At 46.3% G+C, this 20,001-nt stretch overlaps 1 protein-coding gene and 1 pseudogene across 5 annotated transcripts in view; both read right to left on the bottom strand.

Moving 5' to 3' along the window:
• PLEKHG1 (pleckstrin homology and RhoGEF domain containing G1) overlaps nt 1-20,001 on the bottom strand; it is a 246,055-nt gene that overhangs the window by 5,691 nt on the left and 220,363 nt on the right. For all 5 annotated transcript variants that reach the window (XM_063605030.1, XM_057302611.2, XM_024929265.4 and 2 more), the window contains exons 13-15: nt 19,154-19,192; nt 16,724-16,746; nt 8,182-9,805 (exon numbers count right to left, since the gene is read on the bottom strand). In XM_063605030.1, coding sequence (XP_063461100.1) covers nt 8,182-9,805; nt 16,724-16,746; nt 19,154-19,192 — 1,686 coding nt within the window. The remainder of the gene's footprint in view (nt 1-8,181; nt 9,806-16,723; nt 16,747-19,153; nt 19,193-20,001) is intronic.
• On the bottom strand, nt 9,817-16,661 carry LOC129398066 (phosducin-like protein 3; annotated as a pseudogene).

Here is a 20,001-nt window from a genome sequence, read left to right as displayed (position 1 = left end):
TCAACTCCAAATTCCTTGGAAGAACAGAGATTATTATTGTTGAAATTTCTAGTTACAAAAACTTGAGAAATGATTCCATAAAAGGTGCAGTAAAGACTCTTAATACTGAAGCCAAGGCAGACCGATCACGTGAGGTCAGGAGTTTGAGACCAGCCTGTCCAACATGGTGAAACCCCATCTCTACTAAAAATACAAAAAAAAGGGACACGGAGACCGGGCTGGAGCCAGACGAGCTGTCGGGTGGCGGCGCCGCAGCCATGGAGGGAGGCGGCGGCGGCGGCTCGGGTGGCTGCGCTGGGAGGCGGCGATGAGAGGCTCGCACGCCTCCAGCCTGGCCCCGGCCCCCCGGGACGGAGAGCCGAGCAGCCCCGGCTCTGGGCTACGGACTATGGGCGAATAGCTCTGACCACCCGGCGAAGCATGCCGCCTGCCTTAGGCCTCCCAAAGTGCCGAGATTGCAGCCTCTGCCCGGCCGCCACCCCATCTGGGAAGTGAGGAGCGTCTCTGCCTGGCCGCCCATCATCTGGGACGTGAGGAGCCCCTCTGCCTGGCTACCCAGTCTGGAAAGTGAGGAGCGTCTCTGCCCGGCCGCCATGCCATCTAGGAAGTGAGGAGCGCCTCTTCCCGGCCACCATCCCATCTAGGAAGTGAGGAGCGTCTCTGCCCAGCCGCCCATCGTCTGAGATGTGGGGAGCGCCTCTGCCCCGCCGCCCCGTCTGGGAAGTGAGGAGCACCTCTACCCGGCCGCGACCCCGTCTGGGAGGTGAGGAGCGTCTCTGCCCAGCCGCCCCGTCTGAGAAGTGAGGAGACCCTCCGCCTGGCAACCACCCCATATGAGAAGTGAGGAGCCCCTCCGCCCGGCAGCCACCCCGTCTGGGAAGTGAGGAGCGTCTCTGCCCGGCAGCCACCCCATCCAGGAGGGAGGTGGGGGTCAGCCCCCACCAGGCCAGCCGCCCCGTCCGGGAGGGAGGTGGGGGGGTCAGCCCCCCGCCCGGCCAGCCGCCCCATCCGGGAGGGAGGTGGGGGGGTCAGCCCCCTGCCCGGCCAGCCGCCCCGTCTGGGAGGTGAGGGGCGCCTCTGCCTGGCTGCCCCTACTGGGAAGTGAGGAGCCCCTCTGCCCAGCCAGCCGCCCCGTCCGGGAAGGAGGTGGGGGGGGTCAGCCCCCCGCCCGGCCAGCCACCCCGTCCGGGAGGGAGGTGGGGGGGTCAGCCCCCCGCCTGGCCAGCCGCCCCATCCGGGAGGGAGGTGGGGGAGTCAGCCCCCCGCCTGGCCAGTCGCCCCGTCCGGGAGGGAGGTGGGGGTTCAGCCCCCCGCCAGGCCAGCCGCCCCGACCGGGAGGGAGGTGGGGGGGTCAGCCCCCCGCCCGGCCAGCCGCCCCGTCCGGGAGGTGAGGGGCGCCTCTGCCCGGCTGCCCCTACTGGGAAGTGAGGAGCCCCTCTGCCCCGCCAGCCGCCCCATCCGGGAAGGAGGTGGGGGGGGTCAGCCCCCCGCCCGGCCAGCCGCCCCATCCGGGGGGGAGGTGGGGGGGTCAGCCCCCCGCCTGGCCCGCCGCCCTGTCCGGGAGGGAGGTGGGGGGGTCAGCCCCCCGCCCGGCCGGCCACCCCGTCCGGGAGGTGAGGGGCGCCTCTGCCCGGCCGCCCCTACTGGGAAGTGAGGAGCCCCTCTGCCCGGCCAGCCGCCCCGTCCGGGAGGGAGGTGGGGGCGTCAGCCCCCCGCCAGGCCAACCGCCCCGACCGGGAGGGAGGTGGGGGGGTCAGCCCCCCGCCCGGCCAGCCGCCCCGTCCGGGAGGTGAGGGGCGCCTCTGCCCGGCCGCCCCTACTGGGAAGTGAGGAGCCCCTCTGCCTGGCCAGCCGCCCCGTCTGGGAGGGAGGTGGGGGGGTCAGCCCCCCGCCCAGCCAGCTGCCCGGTCCGGGAGATGAGGGGCGCCTCTGCCCGGCCGCCCCTACTGGGAAGTGAGGAGCCCCTCTGCCCGGCCACCGCCCCGTCTGGGAGGTGTACCCGGCAGCTCATTGGGAATGGGCCATGATGACAATGGCGGTTTTGTGGAATAGAAGCGGGGGAAAGGCGGGGAAGGGATTGAGAGATCGGATGGTTGCCATGTCTGTGTAGAGGGAGGTAGACACGGGAGACTTTTCATTTTGTTCTGTACTAGGAAAAATTCTTCTGCCTTGTGATCCTGTTGATCGGTGACCTTACCCCCAACTCTGTGCTCTCTGAAACATGTGCTGTGTCCACTCAGGGTTAAATGGATTAAGGGTGGTGCAAGTTGTGCTTTGTTAAACAGATGCTTGAAGGCAGCATGCTTGTTAAGAGTCATCACCACTCCCTAATCTCAAGTACCCAGGGACACAAACACTACGGAAGGCCCCAGGGTCCTCTGCATAGGAAAACCAGAGACCTTTGTTCACTTGTTTATCTGCTGACCCTCCCTCCACTATTGTCCTATGACCCTGCCAAATCCCCCTCTGTGAGAAACACCCAAGAATGATCAATAAAATAAATAAATTAAAAAAAAAAAAAAAGACTCTTAATACTAATTAGGGTTTAGCAACATCTTAAGAGAAAGAGTGTAAAAGTCTCCACAGACACCAGTGTGCCCATGGTAGCCATCCTGAAACTATAATATTTCATTAACTATGAAACCAAATCAAAATCAGCTGGACCTTTAATATAGTCATTAGTTAGCAGACCTGCCTGAAAGGCAGATGGTCTGCTCAAGCCATTCTCACATACAGTATAGCCCTGAGCCTGATCCTACAGCTGTATCAGGAAGGCTCTGAACTTCTACAAGGTTCCAAGAAGATGACAATTTTGGAAAATGTAGAACTTTAAAAATTCAAACAAACTATTCCATTATCAAAATTTAACCATTAAGTCTTGTAAGAACAATCAGATCTTGACTTTCGCCCAGATAATCTGAAATCACATATCATCCAAAATATCCACAGTATTTCCCAGGCCTTTGTCTTATTATACGCTCCTTGTCCTTTGCTTAATCAAATCCTACTCATCTCTCAAGATTCTCCATAAGCCCTATCTTCTCCTTACTTGAATCCTTTTCTGATTTCTCTTCTCTGAAGTCTTACATAGTGTGTACCTAGCTGTTGCCTGTGTGTGCACATACACATGCACACACACACAATTTGTATTGCTGTGTTGCTAATTATTTTATGTAGGTTACTTTATTTTCATTTTATGTTTTTTTGAGACAAAGTCTCACTCTGTTGCCCAGGCTGGAGTGCAGTGGCAGGATCTTGGCTCACTGCAACATCTACCTCCTGGGTTCAAGTGATTCTCCTGCCTCAGCCTTCCTAGTAGCTGGGACTACAGGCGCCCACCACCACGCATGGCTAATTTTTGTATTTATAGTAGAGACAGGGTTTTGCCATGTTAGCCAAGCTGGTCTCGAACTCCTGATCTCAAGTGATCCACCAGCCTTGGCCTCCCTAAGTGCTGGGATTACAGGTGTGAGTCACTGCACCTGGCCATTTTATGTAAGTTACTTTATTAGTCCCTGAGCTTTTCTTTTCTTTTCTTTTTTTTTTTTTTGAGACAGGGTCTTATTCTGTTGGCCAGGCTAGAGTGGAATGGTACAATCATAACTCACTGCAGCCTCAAACTCCTGGGCTCAAATAATCCTCTTGCCTCAGCCTCCTGAGTACCTGGGACTATAGGCATGAGCCACTGTGCCTGGAAATTTTTAACTTTTAAATTTTTTGTAGAGAGAAAGTCTTGCTATGTTGCCCAGGCTGGTCACAAACTCCTGAGCTCAAGCAATCTTCCTGCTTCGGCCTCCCAAAGTGCTAGGATTACACGTGTGAGCCACCTCGCCTGGCCTCTGAGCTTTTGGTCTGGGAGAACAATGCTGTACATTTTGTTCAACTCCCTATAGAGGACCTAGCATGGTTTTAGACAGAAAGTGGTCTGAATAACTAATTCATTACTCAGATTTTTTTTTCACTCCCTTCTTTATTTTACTTATTTTTTAATTTTTTTGAGATGGAGTCTCACTCTGTTGCCCAGGCTGGATTGCAGTGGCGCAATCTCGGCTCTCTGCAACTTCCACTTCCCAGGTTCAAGCGATTCTGCTGCCTCAGCCTCCAGAGTAGCTGGGATTACAGGTGCCCGCCACCACGCTTGGCTAATTCTTTGTATTTTTAGTAGAGACGAGATTTCACCATGTTGACCAGGCTGGTCTTGAACTCCTGACCTCAAGTGATCTGCCCGCCTCAGCCTCCCAAAGTGCTGTGATTATAGATGTGAGTCACTGCACCCAGACTCATTTTATTTTAAGCCTACTTTTAAAAAGGGATGCACTTTCCTGAGACCATACCACTGGGAGTGGAAAGGTGGCCTGGAAATCAGGTCATAAGCAGAAAAAGCGGAAGCAAGAAGACAGCTAAAATGCTTCCTGTAGATAACTCATAATGGGAACAGTTTATCTTTGGATGATAGAGTTGACCATTTATCAATTTTGAATAAAAGGTATCTCACTAGTAGGCAATACAGGTGTGAGTCACTGTGCCTGGCCATACAGATGTGAGTCACTGCACCTGCTGATCTAAGGGGCTTTTTGTTTCAGCTTGACCTTCTAAAAGAGTCTATAGCTTGTGTGACATCTATGTGAACAAGAGACAAGCTTCCAGAGCTCCAGCTGTAATTAAACAGATTCTATTAGCCAGATGTACAGGGAACAGCCAGCCTGAGATGACACCTCTGGCCTAAAAAGCTTAGTATTAGTCAGCTGAGTTGAGGCTCCCCCATATCCTTAGTTCTAGTATTAACAGTTGTATAGAATATATACATTATGACTACATGACAATCGCAAGAATGTCTCTGGTTTATTGCCTTTTTTGAGATTTGAAAATTGGAGTTCTTATGATCTCAGACAAAAATTTAGAATAATGTTTGCCAAGGGAAATATCAAACAACATTTTAATCCTCCAGACAGAGGATTAAAATAAATGTTTCTGATGTTGCTCGAGATGCAGACAAAAGCATAAAATTGTGCCTTCCCTACTCTACACAAGGAGGAAAATTTCTCAAGCCTGTATGGAGTTTTCTCCCATGTGAAACATCACCAAAAACCCCAGAAACCCAAAGGCCTCCTTGCTCTCAAAGACTATCAGGAGGAAGGTCTGATGGAACAAGATGGCCAGCATGCTATGACAGGCTCTAAGATGTGGGAGCAACTGGACCTGGTTGGCTGATTTATAGGCAGAAATCTGAGCCGGGGCCTGGAGACCCCGGCTAGAGAGTTCAATAAAGATGCTCGAGAGTTTCGGCAGGTGAATAAGGTGCTCCTCCTTCCGCACAGCACCGAGAGCAAGCTCCTGGCAAAGCGGCAAGGCCCACACGGAGAAGTCTGGAGAATCGGTCCATTCGATTACGACGTCCTGTGCCCAGATAAACAAGAAAGAGAAAAGGAGTCATCATGTCAACTGACGGAAAGCCTAGTGGGCACAGGAAGTGGTCTCGATCACCCAGCTGGACGAGGTGTGGATATAACTCATCAGGTCCTAGGGACGTGCCTCTGCCAGATGGCAGGGAAGACAGCACTCTCAGAAGATGACTCGGGAGAGATTTCCTCCTCCTTGCTGGGGAGAACGTCGACAGGAGCCCACCATGTCAAGAAAGGACCCAGACGCAAAGCTGAGAAAAGATCCTGGGGCATCCCAAGACAACACCAGCAGGCAAAACAAAAAGGAGAGCCAACCAAAAGTGAAAAGAAAACCCCAATGTGAAATCATTTAATACTTAAAAAGGTGGGTAAAAAAGAAGACTACTCGAGGTAGTCGTAGGCCCTAATGATTCGGTATCAAAGGACATGCTTCTATCAAGATTGGAGCTTTGTATTTTAACAGATGGTCCATATTCAAAACAACCTGGCCCAGGGAATTACTACTTTTTCAGTGGTAGTCTGTGGGCATAACCCATCATCATCAAAAACTTCAGCATTACATTTCCTCTTATGCTGAGGAGCCCCAACCCAGACTTAGTTAGTGCTTGCAATTGCCAATATACAACTGTTTCTAAGGCCATATATATTCCCCTACCCCACCAAAATTGTCCTCCTGCAGCGGGAACTCAGTCACTTTCCCTGTAACAGCAAACCAGCTTAGCAACGCTAGCATCAGAACAGGGACTTGAATTACTCATAGCGCATCATGGCAAGGAGAAAAATACATGCATTCTAGTCTCACATGCATACAAAACCTTCATTTGATTAAAAAGAAGAACTCAGAGTCTGTGAAATCCTTCAGGCATCAATTCCAGCACTTTGTTTCCCTATCTGTTAAGAAATTGTACTGAAGATTAAAACTTTAGACAATTCTTAAATACTCTCAAACTTAAAAAAAAAGTTCCCTACAGATTCTTGTTATGTAACTTGTGCATTCATTTAAGATTTGGATATGCCCTTCCTATTCTTCAGTTTCCATGGATGTCAATGTCAATCCCAAAGACAGCATTTAATAGTTAGTGGCATCAACCTGTCCCAATGTGCTGATAATGAAGCTAATGATCAGAGCCTGTCCTGATACTAAGCCATCACCCAGCTTTCACTTTTAATTGTAGAATAGACTCCTCTCATTTGATACTAAGGTGGTCCTTTGTTAGAAAATCTGGGGCAGGATTTCTTAAAATATGATGAAAAGGGCATACTATTTGAAATGCATATTCCTGAGCCTATAGCCAGAAATCTCTCTGCGCCTGGAGGTAAAAGCTCCTCAGGCAAGAGCCACTACCTTTGGACTTTTCTTTCTATGACAATCAGGGGCTTTATTCACAGCTAGGCTCTTCCCCAGAGATCAGTGTTAAATTTTGGCCTTCAAAAAAGTCTAACCATGAGCATCTCATTCCCATAGTCCTGATCCTACAATATCATACCTAAGATTCTGGTTTGGTTGTGCTCCACAAAGGAGTCTAACTAAAGCATTAAACTGAGAAGCACATATGAAAATACGAAATGAGATAGTGTTGAATGCGTTACAGCAGCTATTTAAAAAAACTGAGCAGTAGGCCAGGTGTGGTGGCTCACGCCTGTAATCCTAGCACTTTGGGAGGCCAAGGCGGGAGGGTCACTTGAGCCCAGGAGTTTGAGAGCAGCCTGGGCAACATGATAAAATCCCATCTCTAGAAAAAAACCACACACACACACACACACAAAATTAGCGGGGCGTGGTGGTACACACCTGTAGTCCCAGCTACTAGAGAGGCTGAGGTGGGAGGATCACCTGAGCCCAGGAGGCAGAGGCTGCAGTAAGCCATGTTCATGCTACTGCACTCCTGCCTGGGTGACAGAGCCAGACCCTATCTCAAAAAAAAAAAAAAAAAATAAATAAATAAATAAAATTGAGCAGTAATGGAGATATGTGAGAAAACCATTGATTTATAGTGCGAGCAACTAAGGAAAGTACAATGGCTGGCGTGGTGGCTCACACCTGTAATCCCAGCCCTTTGGGAGGCTGAGGCAAGAGGATTGCTTGAGGCCAGGAGTCGAGACCAGCCTGGGCAACATGGTGAAACCCCTTCTCTACAAAAAATGTAAAAAGTAGCTGGGCATGGTGGTTAGTGCCTCTGGTCTCACCTCAGGAGGCTGAGGTGGGAGGATTGCTTGAGCCTGGGGAGGCTGAGGCTGCAGTGAGCTGTGATTGTGTCATTGTACTCCAGCCTGGGTGACAGTGAGATCCTGTCTCAAAAAAAAAAAGTATGCAAAAAAACCCCTCTTTTTGTTAGCACGAGTTAGCATTTTTGTTGAGATCCTGAAGCCAGAAACAATGTTATTCTATATGCTTCCAAACCTCAGAAGATCATACACACTCCTCCTCCTCCTAAAAAATTACTGATATACTGGAAAAGTTGGAGATATCACAGGTTAAAACTGATTGTCTTTTTCATACTTTAGATTACCTTAGAGAAAACTCTTTCTTAAAATATTATCTCTGCAGGTAAGATGTTACATGCACACCACCACCCTCTGAGGCCAAATCATGCTACAATGTGCATAATTCACAGGAGGTGATGTGAGAAAGGCCAGTATGGCTTTGTCTGTGGTCTTTGAGATGACAAAGCTTGAGTGTCAGTGTTCTCACAGGTGTGTCCGTTTTAAGGACATCTGAAATCTGAAAACCGCTCTCCCCTCTTACTTTGGAGAAGGAAGAAGGGCAGGGTGCACATACCAATGGCGGGCCCTCCCTGCTTCTTCTCTTCCAAGATGGCAGCCAGGTCTTTGTGCATGGATTTCTGATGCTGACTGGCCGGCGGCTGCTCCAGCTCCAGACTTTTCACTTTTAAAAGTTGATTCGCCTTCTTAATCTTCTGACTGTACTGCCGAGCCATCATAAACACCCTGCTTTTTGTCTTATCTGTGGCCTCCATCCCCAGGTCAGGGTTTTCTGGGTCTGTTTGAGACAGGCCACTGTTGGCCAGGTCGTAGGGATTGTCCATGAGGGGCATTTCACTAGCCAGAGAAAGCCGGTTAAGGCTCATAAAGGAGTCTTCTTTAGAAATCAGGTCTTCCTCAAAGGGGCAGTTGGCGCGGCTGGCTCTGCCAGCCCTGCTCTTCACGGGCGTGAGGAGAGCCTGGCTCTCAGGCAGGGACAGCGTGGACACAGAGCGCCCCACGTCCCGGCTCAGCTCAGGGGTGCTCTCTGCGTGCAGCCTGTCTGGCACATCATCCTTGCTCACAGGAAACGCTGCCAGGAGACGGTCTCTGGCCTTGTCTTCATTTTTCTTGATGTAATTTTCCAGGTCATTCCAGATTTCATCTACTTCTTCGGACAGTTTATCAGATACAGGCTTATGAGGCATAGACAAGTTACCGCTGGGAGAGTCATACAGCAAACTCAGATAACCATGATCGGGGGTGGCCTGATGGTAAGGGGCTTCGTCCTCACTGAACTGGAGGCTGTCTTGGGAAACAAATGGCCTCAGGCTGTCACAGCACACGAAGTCGGCCTCCAGACCCAAAAAGGTGCTCCGCTTTGCACGCTTTAGGCTGCTGCACTTAAAACCCAGCGACGGAGGATCTGGGAGCCCTATGGTGTCATAGATGTTCTCCTCAACCGCTTGGAGTTCGTGCGTGCTTTGGCTGGATGCCTCTCCACCTGAGAGGGTGCCATCTGTTTGTGCGTAAAGAGAGCCCTTACTGTGGCCAGCTTGCCTCTTTGTGAAGGCTAACTCTGGGGTGCTCTTGGGGCGAACGGAGTCCCTGCCTGATTTAGAGGGAGTGGATTCAGCTTCTTCCCGCTTAGCAACCATTAGTTTTAAGTCCTCATAACTGATGTTATCATAGACATGGTCTATGTCATCAATAGTCAACTCTATGGATGACCCAAAGGGAGTCATCTCCTCCTGCCCTTCTGTTTTGGGGCCGTTCTGCAGTTCCCTAGTTCTGTCACTAGTTCCTATTTCAGGAGGGCACGTGTTGCTCTCCCCAGCACTGCTGGCCCGCCTGACAATCCTGTGACCAGAGCTGGAGGTCTCTGTGGACTCCATCTGTCCCATATGCCAGCTGCAAGGGCGACTAGAAGTGCTATCTTCACATAGTCTGGTAGAGTTCAGATCTGAGGAGGAAAATGACGGCACGAACATCTGATAATCATCTTCGTCATCCTCATTCTCCTGCGGGGACCGTCGGCTGGGAAACAAGGCTTGCCTGATCTGGTGATCGGTCCAGATGTTTCTGAGAGCTCCACCCGCTCGAAGCACGCTGATCATGGTAGAACTGCTAGGCTGACTATTTCTCTGGGCAGGAGACGGCCTTGCTGAAGACAGCTGGGGAGATCCTTCCTCTCTAGAAACCTGAGGAAGATGGAAACATATCAACTGAATCACAGCACCATGGAGAAGACACATAACTCAGGAATTTCTCCTGTGTTTACACACTGCCTCCCCCACTAGGCTTTAATATTCTTTTATTTTTTTCTGAGATAGGGTCTTGCTGTGTTACCCAGGCTGATCTCAAACTCCTGGGCTCAAGCAATCCTCCCACCTCAGCCTCCCAAGTAGCTGGCACTACAGGTGTGAACCACTGCACCTGGCTGAGTGTTTAACTGACTTGAAAAGCACTTCAGATATTTTCAAAAAGGGAAGGACAGGAACTAATATATACTTAGAAACTAGGCTGGGCAATGTGCAGACATTCTCCAAACTTAATATTCACAATCATTTTATGAAATTAGGTATGATCGTACCAATTTCACAGTAAGGAAATCTAGGTTCCTAAAGGTTCAGTAACTTGCTCTATCTAGTCAGTAGTAAGACTACTGCTAGAACCCAGGTCTAACCCCAAACCCCTTGCCCCAAAGCATGATATAAGCTAAATACAGAAAATTCTTAGATTCTTCAAATAAGTCTGGTGTACACTTGGCAAATATTCATTGCATAAATTAATATATATAGAAGTTAAGGGCCATGCTATCTGTTCTATTTGAGACTTTCTAAGGAGCTTTAGAGCCAGTGCTTGTCTCCTAGCAGTTTTATCGTGGTTTCTGGTATACCAAAAGCCCCTTCTGCTGACCCGACCACACACTCCAAGGATTTCTCTTAAATCTGCAGACCCACCACGAACATGGCCAGCATTACCTTGGTTTATAGACTCTAGGCAAAGAGTTTTTATTGTAGGAATGTAATTTAATCCTCTGTTCATTTAATGACATTTTTACTTATTTCAAAATACATTTAATTAACATTTAGTTGCCTATAAGGAAGTAAAATAGGAACAATATTAATAATTTTTTAATTTTTATTTTTTTGACACAGAATCTCGCTCTGTCGCCCAGGCTGGAATGCAGCCTGGGTCCCTTGGCATGATCTTGGCTCACTGCAACCTCCGCCTCCTGGGTTCAAGCAATTCTCGTGCTTCAGCCTCTGGAGTAGCTGGGATTATAGGTGCCCGCCACCACGCCTGGCTAATTTTTGTATTTTTAGTAGAGACAGGGTTTTGCTGTGTTGGCCAGGCTGGTCTTAGACAAACTCCTGGCCTCAAGAGATCCGCCCACCTCGGCCTCCCAAAGTGCTAGGATTATAGGCCTGAGCCACTGCACCCAGCCAAATTAGTGATTTCTAATCAAAGAAAACAATGAGGTCTTTTATAACTTGGAACCCTTCTGGATGGAGCTCGGTGGTGCAGACAGGAGCAGATTACCCTCTGATTCTATTCTGCAGACAGGATTAACTTCAAAGGCTTGAAAGGGTTAAGACCTAATTAGTACCAGGGACATATATTCTAATAAAACACTATAGTAACCTATTGGAAATGTCAAATAAGCAAGAACTTTTCATCACATGTCAATGAAAATGGGATATATGTTAATTGGAATATCTATTAGAGAGGGAAGAGAGGAGTAGAGAGACAATAATGGAATTTCATCCTAAATGTTATTTTTCTGTTAAAACTTAAGCAATTCAATTAGCCATTTATTTCTTTTCACACATACATACACACACAATATTTATACCTAATATTTGTTCATATATATGTTTTTCACATTCTTTAATATATCTTTCTCTTCACCTTACTCAGACTGCACTGGTATAATGTTATAAAAATATAGGCACCCAGTAACTACTTTTTATAAAGTAAAACAAGGTTAATATTAACTAGTTAAATTATGACAAAACATTTTTAAAGTATAATAAAATTATTTTGTGTTTCTCACAACAGCCAAAAGTGATCCTTCCTAAGATCATCCATCCCAGAAAATTCCCATAGATTTTAGAAAATTAGGAAACCTGAATTGTTAATATTGAAGTATCTTTTTTTTTTTTTGCCATACAAATGGCTGGTTTTAATTTTTTTTAGAGGAAATACTATAATTTAAAAAAAAGAGTTCCAAAATATTTAACAGAATCTCCAGCAATGATTATTTCCAAAATGTAAAGATTTGAAACATAATTTGTACAAAACTAAAAACCACAAGGATTCATTCTTGCTTTTTCCTTTTTTAAAAAATCCAGACAATTTGTCACAAGAAAGTTTGCCATGTGATAGCAGCTGTAGCCTCAGTCACCCTCGGAATCGCTGTCCCTCTTCATGAGGACAGAGCGCCGCACTGAGGACAGCAACACGTCTTCAATCGGCTTCTTAGGGTTTTCCTCCAGGTCTGTCATTATTGCTCCAGATTCAGACAGTTTCCATTCCAACTCATCTCTTGTCAGGTTCATGCCGCCAAACACTCAGAGGACCAATAAACTGAGCCTTGATATCTCCTTCCAGGTAAACAGATATTGTTGGCAGATTCCTATCAGGATAATTGGGTATGCAGGTTGTTGAAATGGCTTTGATAAATTTGACATCAGGAAACTTCCTGGCAAGTCCACTGAGGTGCTGATTTATCAGGGCACAGAGGGGAATTCCTTGTTTGTAAAGGTGCAAGATGACCCACAAGCCCTCGCCAGCTTTGGTAACTTCTTGAACATAATCCTTCCCTGAGATCTCCAAAACTTCTCCAAATTTATTCTTCAGTTTAGTTGCTTTCCACTCAGCCAGTCTCTGCCGTCTGTACATTTCAATAGCACATTCATCCTCCTCATTAAACTCGTCTTCACGATCCTCCAGCTCTTCCAAAGTCATATCTTCATATGTTTTCACCACTGACTGCCGGAGGATGCGCTGCTCCTCTTCTGCCTCCTCTTCCAATCCTTCCAATTCTTTCCTTGGCGGGTAAGAAACCCTTTTTGCGTAAGATGTCATTCCACTCAGTGTCTGCATTGGGGTCCTGCATCTTGTTTCCAGTTCAGTTGCTCAAGCCAGCTGTGCCGCTGAAGTATCTTTTTAAGGTAATTACACTTGAAATGAAAATAGCAGTTTTGGCCAGGCACAGTGGCTCACGCCTGTAATCCCAGCACTTTGGAAGGCAGAGGCGGGCGAATCACCTGAGATCGGGAGTTCGAGACCAGCCTGACCAACATGGAGAAACCCATCTCTACTATAAATGCAAAATTAGCCGGGCATGGTGATGCATGCCTGTAATCCCAGCTACTTGGGAGGCTGAGGCAGGAGAATCGCTTGAACCCAGGAGGCGGAGGTTGCAGTGAGCCGAGATTGTGCCACTGCACTCCAGCCTGGGCAACAAGAGCGAAACTCTATCTCAAAAAAAAAAAAAAAAAAAAAGAAAGCAGTTTTTTGGAAGCTGTAAATTTACGTCAAATTAATCATTAAGAAAACTGAAGACACTCTTAAATTAAGAAGTAATCATCTGGGCACGGTGGCTCATGTCTGTAATCCCAGCACTTTGGGAGGCCAAGGCAGGCAGATCACTTGAGCCCAGAAACTAGAGACCAGCCTGGGCAACATGGTGAGACACCCCGTCTCTACAAAAAAATTTAATAAAGAAAGAAGAAAGAAAAGAAAGAGAAAGGAAAGAAAGGAAATAAAGGAAGGAAAGGAAGGAAAGAAAGGGAAAGGAAAGGAAGGAAGAAAGAAACAGAAAGATAGAGAGAGAATCAGGCTGGACATGGTGATACACACCTGTAATCCCAGCACTTTGGGAGGTGAAGGTGGGAGGATCATTTGAGTTAAGGAGTTTAAGACCAGCCTGAGCAACATAGTCAGAACTTGTCTCTACAAAAAATGAGTTAGCCGGGCGTGGTGGCGCATGACTGTAGTCCAGTTACTTGGGAGGCTGAGGTGGGAGGATTCCTGAGCCTAAAGTGAGCTGAGATCGTGCCACTGCATTCCAGCCTGGGTGACAGAGCAAGACCCTGTCTCAAAATAAATAAATAAATGTTTAAAAAAATAGGAAAGAATCAGCATATGTTGGTCACAATATTGAAAGTCATGGTAAAAACTGCAATTACTTTTGCACCAACCTAATAATTTCGATACGTCAGTTTTGCCACAGCCTGAATGAACTTTTCTCCTGTCCTTCCACATTCTCAGCATTTGAGCTATTTAACAATGATATTAGCTATCATGTTTTTATTTTTTGAGACAGAGTCTCACCCTGTTGCCCAGGCTAAAGTACAGTGGCACAATCTCGGCTTACTGCAACCTCGACCTCCCGGGTTCAAGTGATTCTCCTGCCTCAGCCTCCCAAGTAGCTGGGACTACAGGTGCATGCCGCTATGCCTGGCTAATTTTTTGTATTTTAGTAGAGACGGGGTTTCACTGTGTTGGCCAGGCTGATCGTGAACTCCCAAGCTTAGGCAATCCGCCCGCTGTGACCTCCCAAAGTGCCGGGATTACAGGTGTGAGCCACCGCGCCCAGCCTTTTTTGCTCTTGTTGCCCAGGCTGGAGTGCAATGGCACGATTTCAGCTCACTGTAACTTCCACCTCCTGGGTTTAAGCAATTCTCCTGCCTCAGCCTCCTGAGTGGCTGGGGATTACAGCCGCCCACCACCACGCCCAGCTGATTTTTTTGTATTTTTAGTAGAGACGGGGTTTCACCATGTTGGCCAGGCTGGTCTCAAACTCCTGACCTCAGGTGATCCAACCACTTCAGCCTCCCAAAGTTCTGGGATTACAGGCGTGAGCCACCGTGCCGGGCCGATATTAGCTATCATTTATAGAACACTTGCTTTGTGCCAAATATTCCATTAATAAGCACTTTTAAGAACATGTTGCATTTAATCTTTTTAACAGTTCTGTAAATTAGGAAACTAAGTCCTGGTAAGGTTAAGCAATTTGCCTGTAGTCACACAGTTTATAAATGGCAGAAACGGATTTGAATCCATGTCTTAATCCACAGCTTATACATGAGCTTAACCACCTCATACACACATGTACGCAGCCTCAGAATATATATTCTGGGAGAAATATTAAGCTATTATTAAGGAATAGTTCCTGTTATAAACTACTTATTAATTTATTTATGAGACAGAATCTCACTCTGTTGCCCAGGCTGGAGTGCAGTGGCACTATCTCAGCTCACTACAACTTCTGCTTCCTGGCCGAAGTGATTCTCCAGCCTCAGCTTCCCAAGTAGCTGGGACCACAGGCACAAGCCACCACACCCAGCTCATTTTTGTACTTTTTTTTGTAGAGAGGGGGTTTTGCCATGTTGCCCAGGCTGATCTTGAATTCCTGAGCTCAAAGTGATCTGCCAACCTTGGCCTCCCAAAGTGCTAGGATTACAGGTGTGAGCCACCACACCTGGCTGTTACAAACTCTTTAATCATCAGTAAATCTGCTCTCCTTGAATTTAATATACCTTCAGCACATTACTATTAGGAGATGGAATTTTATCACAAAAAAAGCATGGATGTTTTCTTTCTTGCCTCTTGATTTCATAAGGTTTGATTATGCCCATATGGACTTGGCTTGAGCACTGCTATAGAAAGTTTTCAAGCAGCTCCTGAGATTGAATCTCTAGAACTCTTTGATGGGGAGATTCCTTCTTTTAGCACTGAGAGGGCATGGCTCCACAATGCTACTATGGCTGCTTTGAAGAGCAGGGAGCCCTCTGCAGTGACCCCACTTATGAAACCAAAACCTTATGCCATATTTCAGGACAATGAACCAATTAATAAGTTTCACACGTTTCCAAACAAAAGCATGTACTACCTGAAAAAAAAATGCGCACACCTCAGCCATGACAATCACTTAAAGGTTAAGATTATGTTCAGCCGGGTGCGGTGGTTCATGCCTGTAATCCCAGCACTTTGGGAGGCCGAGACGGGTGGATCACCTGTGGTCTGGAGTTCCAGACTGGCGTTGCCAACTTGGTGAAACCCCGTCTCTACTAAAAATACAAAAATCAGCTGGGCATAGTGGCGGGTGCCTGTAGTCCAAGCTACTAGGCTACTTGGGAGGCTGAGGCAGGAGAATTGCTTGAACCCGGGAGTCAGAGGTTGCAGTGAGCCGAGATTGCACCACTGCACTCCAGCCTGGGCAACAGAGCGAGATCCAGTCTCAAAAGAAAAAAAAAAAAAGACTACGTTGATTTTTAGACATTTTCTTGGTTTTAATGGCAAGATACAACGTTTATCAACAAGGTCGCTTTGCTTCTGTGCTAAGCCATGGTGGAAATGAGATTGTAGGGAGAGGTTTCACAGCCATGTTCTTCTAGATACAGAACATTAAACAAGGAGCCATGATCAGTTCTCTAAGAATTGTTAATTAAGCCAACTGATCAGTAGCCACACTGGACAAACCACTCAGGTCAGGAGAAAATACCTATTCTTCATAGGCAATACAGTTGGATATAGTATCTTCCAATACAGTATACCATTCTTATTCTCCCTCTCCTAAGCTTTTGTCAGGGGAAGAAAAATCAAAACTTGATATGACAAAGTCTCATTCAATCATACGTCATCACCTCTTACGTCAGCAGCAGAACCATATTCTTAGAAGGGGGCCCCTCGCCCTTGTGAATGAAGGCTCGCACTTGGAGGAGGGAGTTATATCCAGGAGGCAGGGGCATTGGTCTTACACGGGTGGAGGCAAAGGACAATGTGAGGTGGCTCACGTGAGCACCGGGCAGGTATTACACCCTAAGGTAAGGTTACAGGCTCTGAGGTGTGATATGGGGCAGAGGATGAATAAATAATCACCATGGTTCTCAGATGTGGGCTGGGGAAAGGGAAGAAGTTGATAAGGATGAGTCTTTGCTTAAATCAAATGTAAATAATTCAAAATGTAAAATACCAAATTTCCAAAATGTAAAATAACTGTTGACACTTGGAATACGGGCTGGGGATGACAGAGATGGGGAAGGGACACCTATGAAAGGTGCCTGAAGTGAACATTTCCAAGTAAGAAATGAGATAGAGCTTACCTTTTGGATGTCTTGTGCTGTTTCTGAAAAATAAGTTTTTTTTCAAGTTTGAGAATGAAAATGTACCTCCTATATAAGTAAGCACTAATATTTTATAGAACTTAGAAACTTATTACTAGTAATTGAAGCCCAAGTGACTTCTGGGCCCTATAGATCTAATTTTCAGAAAATCCCTGTCAGCTCTCCCAGCTGCATAACCCCACACTACATCAAACAACCTTACATGCATCTGAGCACTAGTTGTCTTCCTTAATCCGTGACAGCCATTAACTAATTCATGTTCAAGATATTTCAAAAGCTTCCGAACAAAAATGTGTTGTTTCCTGAAAAAGAAATTGCACATGCCCCGTGCCATGACAATTATGTAAAGATGATATTGTTTCTGCTGATTTTTTGACATTTTATTGGTTTTAACTGAAAGATGCAGCTTTCTTGCAAAGAAGGGGTGTTGCCAGTGGAATTGTGGGGAGAGATTTACATAGCCACATCCTTACAGAAGACACCCTTAGAGCTAGCCTAATTATGGGTGTCTCCCCTTTAAAGATGATTACGGAAGCATATGAAGTCCTTCCCTCTCCACAGATCCCATCCTCCGAGGAAACAACAGTTAACAGCTGAATGTTTATCATTCCAGCTCCTGCACTACTCCCACCCCACCATAACTGTTTTGCTTTTATTTATTTTTTATTTTTTTTGAGATAGAGTCTCGCTCTGTCGTCCAGGCTGGAGTACAGTGGCACAATCTCGGCTCACTGCAGCCTCTGCCTCCCGGGTTCAGGCGATTCTTGTGTCTCAGCCTCCCCAGTAGCTGGGATTACAGGCATAACCACCACGCCTGGTGAATTTTTGTATTTTTAGTAGAGATGGGATCTTGCCATGTTGGCCAGGTTGGTCACGAACTCCTGACCTCAGGTGATCCACCCTCCTTGGCCTCCCAAAGTGTTGGCATTACAGGCGTGAGCCACCATGCCCAGCCTGTTTCACTTTTAAAATAAGGATCCAATATGCAACTTTGTATATTCTGCTAAATATATGTGGACACTCTTGTGAACAGGTAGAGATCTGCTTTATTTTTGACAGCTGTAGAATATTCCATTGTGTGTATGGATGTATTACAATTTCTTTAAGTATATTTCCAACTGCATGGGCATTTTTATAGAGTGTCCTGCTACCAATACTGCAAAGAACAAACTCGCACATCTGTCTACATGTGGGTAAGTACATCTGTGCAGGTGAAACTGTTGGGTTAAGAGCAAATGTACATTTTTAAACTCAAATGACTATTACCAAATTTTGCCCCTGAAGCGTTGCAAAAACTTACTCCCACCAACAGTTTTGGAGTGACTATTTTTCTATATGTTTTGGCCAAGTTCATAGTTTTTTCCCTTCTATTTATTTCATTTAAATGTATGGATTTTCTGATTATGAATATGGATGGCCATTTAAAATTTTTATTGCCAGTTTATGTGTTTTTGTGAAACTGCCCAATTATATTCTTTTTTTTTTTTTTTTTTTTGAGTCCTTTGGGCTGGGCGCGGTGGCTCACGCCTGTAATCCCAGCACTTTGGGAGGCCAAGGCGGGTGGATCACCTGAGGTTGGGAGTTCGAGACCAGCCTGACCAACATGGAGAAACCCCATCTCTACTAAAAATACAAAATTAGCCAGGCGTGGTGGCACATGCTTGTAATCCCAGCTACTCGGGAGGCTGAGGCAGGAGAATCACTTGAACCCGGGAGGCAGAGGTTGAGGTGAGCCGAGATCACGCTATTGCACTCTAGCCTGGGCAACAAGAGAAAACTCTGTCTCAAAAAATAAAAAAAAATAAAATAAAATAAAAGAGTCCTCTGTGTTTTCTTTTTGATGTATGGAGCTTCTTTATATAATAGGAATATTAATCTTTTTATGCCTGTCAAATATATTACAAGTATTTTATGTCATTTGACGGTATATTTTATTTTAAATTTTATTATTATTATTTTTTGTGACACGGACTCACTCTGTTGCCCAGGCTGGAGTGCAATGGTGTGATCTCGGCTCACTGCAACCTCTGCTTCCCAGGCGGTTCAGGCAATTCTCCTGCCTCAGCCTCCCAAGTAGCTGGGATTACAGGCACAAGCCACTAGGACTGGCTAATTTTTTATGTTTAGTAGAGACGGGGTTTCACCATGTTGGCCAGGCTAGTCTCGAAGGCCTGGCCTCAACAGAGCCGCCTGCCTTGGCCTCCCAAAGTGCTGGGATTACAGGTGTGAGCTACTGTGCCTGGCTTTGACTATATATTTTATAATGGGACACTTTTATTTACAGAAGTTAATCTTTTTGTAATCAAATCAACTCTGTCAATCTGTAATTTATCTGGCATTTATTTTTGTGTGGTTTGATTTAGTGAACATCAACAAGAATGAAACAGGAAAATATATTTTATGACTTACCACTGGTCTTCAAAACTTTATGTGACCGTGAGGAAGGTTCTGGGAGACAAAACAAAGCCAGTATCATTGGCAAAACCAAATCAAACCTTTTTCTTCACTCTTTATAAAAGGATTATGAGCCTACTGACAGATTAACAGAGCTCTATAACTTTTGCATCAAATTTAACAAAATCCCCATTGCTCAGAGATACACAGGAGCAAGACATTCACTCTGCTAAAATGGTAGAATAAATGTTATGCTGTGTTATCAGGAGTCACCCAACAGAAAAGCAAAATCTGACTTTTTCAATCCTGTCAGTAGCAGAGCAGCTTCCTCAGCTTCACTAACACCTACAAGCTGATGATGTTCAATTGTACATTCTTTTTTTTTTTTTTTTTTGAGACTGAGATTCACTCTTGTCTCCCAGGCTGGAGTGCAATGGTGCGATCTCAGCTCCCTGCAACCTCTGCTTCCCGGGTTCAAGTAATTCTCCTGCCTCAGCCTCCCAAGTAGCTGGGATTACAGGTGTCTGCCAACACGCCGGGCTAATTTTTGTATTTTTAGTAGTGACAGGGTTTCACCATGTTGGCCAGGCAGGTCTCAAACTCCTGACCTCAGGTGATCCTCCCACCTCAGCCTCCCAAAATGCTGGGATTACAGGCGTGACCACTGCGCCCGGCCTTATTTGCATTTTTTGTCTCTTGCAAAAAATGAGTTCCTTGCAATCAGGAGTCACATGGATTATTTATCCTTGCATTCCTAGTCCTTAGCAAAGCATAAAGTGGGTAATGAATACAGAATGCTTCAAATAAAACCCCAAACCTGTCTGAACTAAGACAATAGTTCATGGAGTCTGGTGCAGCAAATA

The sequence above is a fragment of the Pan paniscus genome, chromosome 5, assembly GCF_029289425.2.
Source record: "Pan paniscus chromosome 5, NHGRI_mPanPan1-v2.0_pri, whole genome shotgun sequence".
NCBI lineage: Eukaryota > Metazoa > Chordata > Mammalia > Primates > Hominidae > Pan > Pan paniscus.
The sequence above is the reverse complement of the archived record's forward strand: the minus strand, read 5'-3'. Positions and strand labels throughout refer to the sequence as shown.